Source organism: Corvus brachyrhynchos, unplaced genomic scaffold (genome assembly GCF_000691975.1).
Source record: "Corvus brachyrhynchos isolate BGI_N302 unplaced genomic scaffold, ASM69197v1 scaffold65, whole genome shotgun sequence".
NCBI lineage: Eukaryota > Metazoa > Chordata > Aves > Passeriformes > Corvidae > Corvus > Corvus brachyrhynchos.
The window spans coordinates 2,156,708-2,159,510 of record NW_008238365.1 but is presented as its reverse complement, the minus strand read 5'-3'; the positions used below and the strand labels follow the sequence as shown (position 1 = coordinate 2,159,510).

General features: G+C 61.5%; 1 protein-coding gene across 1 annotated transcript in view; it reads right to left on the bottom strand.

The window, feature by feature from the left end:
* Positions 1–2,763, bottom strand: part of ADGRB2 (adhesion G protein-coupled receptor B2) — a 36,866-nt gene extending 34,103 nt beyond the window's left edge. The window contains 1 exon segment of the mRNA XM_017736109.1: positions 1,980–2,763. Coding sequence (XP_017591598.1) covers positions 1,980–2,462 — 483 coding nt within the window. The 5' untranslated portion in view covers positions 2,463–2,763.
* Positions 2,764–2,803: the final 40 nt, after the last annotated feature.

The window sequence follows — 2,803 nt, the reverse complement described above, 5'->3', positions numbered from 1 at the left end:
GCCCGGGCGCAGGGAAGGGGGTGGGTTTAAAGCTTTAATTAAATATTTTAAAGAGCCATCACAGAGCTGGGAAGCGGCCGGGCGGGCGGAAGCGACAGCCCGGGCTCCACGTCCTCGGAGCGCGGTCCCTCTCCATCACTGCCGGCGCATCCCTCTTGGAATACAGCTCCGGGAAGAGCAGGATCCGACCGGAGCTCGGCTCTCCCTGGCCACGGCACGGCACTGCTCCCGACGTACAAACAGGTTGTTTCCCTGAGGATGTTTTGCCTGGATTTTGGCTGGATCCCGGTCCAGCTCCATCATCCCGGCCCGGCAGGAGGCCAGATCGTGACCATCTCCAGCCAGGAACAACCGAACAGTCCCCAAAAAAGTGATAAATGAGTGGCACTAAACCCCTCGGCATCAGTAATCTGAGAAACGATTAATGGCAGAGCAAAGGAGATTTGAGGGTGGAGGGACGTGGGTTTTAACCCAACAGGTCTTTTAACAGGCTGTAGAAAATACAAAATCCACGGGAAAAAAAAGACCGGATCCGTGAGAATTCCTAACATGAGCGAGGCTTGGGATAAGGGAATAAAAATAAGGAAGGGCTGGGGAGTCCTGGGGGTTGATCCACCAAGCAACAGCCTCGTTTCCCCACCAAAAGGAACAGGCTGGCTCCTGGCACAGCCGTGAGGCTCCATCCTGTGGGATCCCACCCCTGCCCACCCGGAGGTGACAGCGACAAGCACAGAGCCCTAACGAGCAATTCCCACCGCGAGAACCCACGACCCTCCAATTCCCAGGATCTTCCCCTGCAATTCAAAGGCATGCGGGAACTCCAAAGCTGCTCCAAAGGGGACCCCCAGCACTGAGCTGGGGTGTCCTGGGCCTTCCCAGCCCCTCCACCAACAGATTAACACCATTCCTGGGAAAAACTCCACTGCAATCCCAGCCTCCATCCCGAAAACACGGATTCCTGCATGGCACATGCTTGCACACGCGTGTGCACACGCAGACACCCAGCAGGGACAGCGACATCCCGGCAGCTTCCAGCCGCCCTGGCACGATTCCCCTGGTGTCCAGCACCACGTTTCCCCTCCCTTCCATGATTCCACGTCTCCCTTCTCCCTCTGGCTCCCCGGCGTGCTGCCACAGCCTCTCCTGGAGCCGGCAGGCTGGCAGCGGTGCCGAGCTGTAATTAATGGTGCCGCTTTGCCAATCCCTGGCGCGGCCTCGCGAGCACTGGCAAGCGCAGGCCTCTTTATTTATTTTACTTAACTGCTGTTGGTAAAACTCCACTCCAAAAGCAAGGCCGGGAGACAGCACAGAGAAATCTCCGCCGGGATTAGGGATTTGCTCTGCCAGGGAACGGCGTGTGCTGCCTCCCCCCCTCCCTGCACAGCTGGGGGGTCCCTGGAGGCAAAGCCCCCCTCGGCTGCAGCAGTCACGGTGCTCCCACGGCCTCTTCAAAGGAGTTTCTTCCTCAGCTTTTCCATCAGCTCCATCCTGCAAAGGGATGGAGGGCTGGGAGGGCTCCAAAGGTGGGTTCTGACTCTGGTGCTGGCAGCAGGATTTGTGCTCATCCCAAAAGGGGATTTTTTTCGTACCCCACCACCTCATCCAGACCCAGCCCCACCGGGAGCCTCCGAGGTGCCCCAGGGAGGAGAAGGGGCCTGGATCCATCCTGCTCTTGGAGGACGTCAAGAAGGAACAGACAGGATCAGCACAGGGGGGACACGATGGCCCTCTTGAGTGCCCAGGAGCTACAGAGCTTCTGGCGTTTGGCAACCGAGCCGGGTGGCTCCGAGCCAGCCCCGGCCCCATTAGAGGACAGCCCCGTGATAGGAAATGAGTTTGTGGGGCCTCAGTCCAAATTCCCATGGAGAAGCGTTGAGGCATCACAGCAGCCCAGGGCTGGAGCATCACCTTCCTCCAGGCACGGGGAAACGGGGAGTCCATCCTGCAGCCCCCACCCAGAGCTCTGCCCTGGCACCAACCTCCTGCTCACCGCTGTGGGAGTAGATGGGACTTCCATCAGCCGGGGTGTTCCCATTGCTGCCAAATCCCCACATCCCGCGCTCTCCACCAGCCGTGAGCCCACCGGGAAGAGCTGAGCACCCCCGGTACCATCTCCAGCATGGCAGGGAGTCACTCCTGGCAGAAGATTCCACTGCCGAAGGTCCTTGGCGGTGTTGAGAAGAGCCAGAGGGAGCTGGGAAGAGCTGGCAGCGTGTCCTAGCCAGTGCTGGAGCCCCTCTGCCACGCGGCCGCCGGTCGGAGAGCGAGCGCTTGCCATGCCAGCTCCGTGTCCATTTTCTCTCCAGCACAGCCCAAATTTGTAGGATCCTGGCTCCTTGGATCAAAGCAGGGGCTGGTGACAAGGCTTGACAGGCAACTGGGCAGGCCTGGGAGAGGAGCTGCTGCCAGGCTCCGGGCTCTGGCACAGGGCGTCTGGCACTGCCCCACAGCCAGCTCCACATCCACTGCCACCGTGTGATCCCCAAGGAACCCTGCTGGGAATGGGGCACAGACCCTCCCTGCTGAGGGCGGCCAGAGAGCAGCCAGGTGACGGCGACAGTGACGGCAGCTGCGCCACCGCGCTCCTCCCCATGCTAGCCCACGGAGCCGGCTGCCTCCCCACGACCCCCCTCAGCTCAGCCACGGCCTTCAAGGGAGGGACAAGTCTGTCCCCGACCACTGGGAACAATCCCAGTGCCACAGCTCGGCGCCAGCCCCTCGCTACCGGCTCCACGTGCGGCCGGGACAGAACCCCCGGCCAGGCTCTCTGCCACAGCCCCGCCCGGGCCCCCCCGGGCCACCC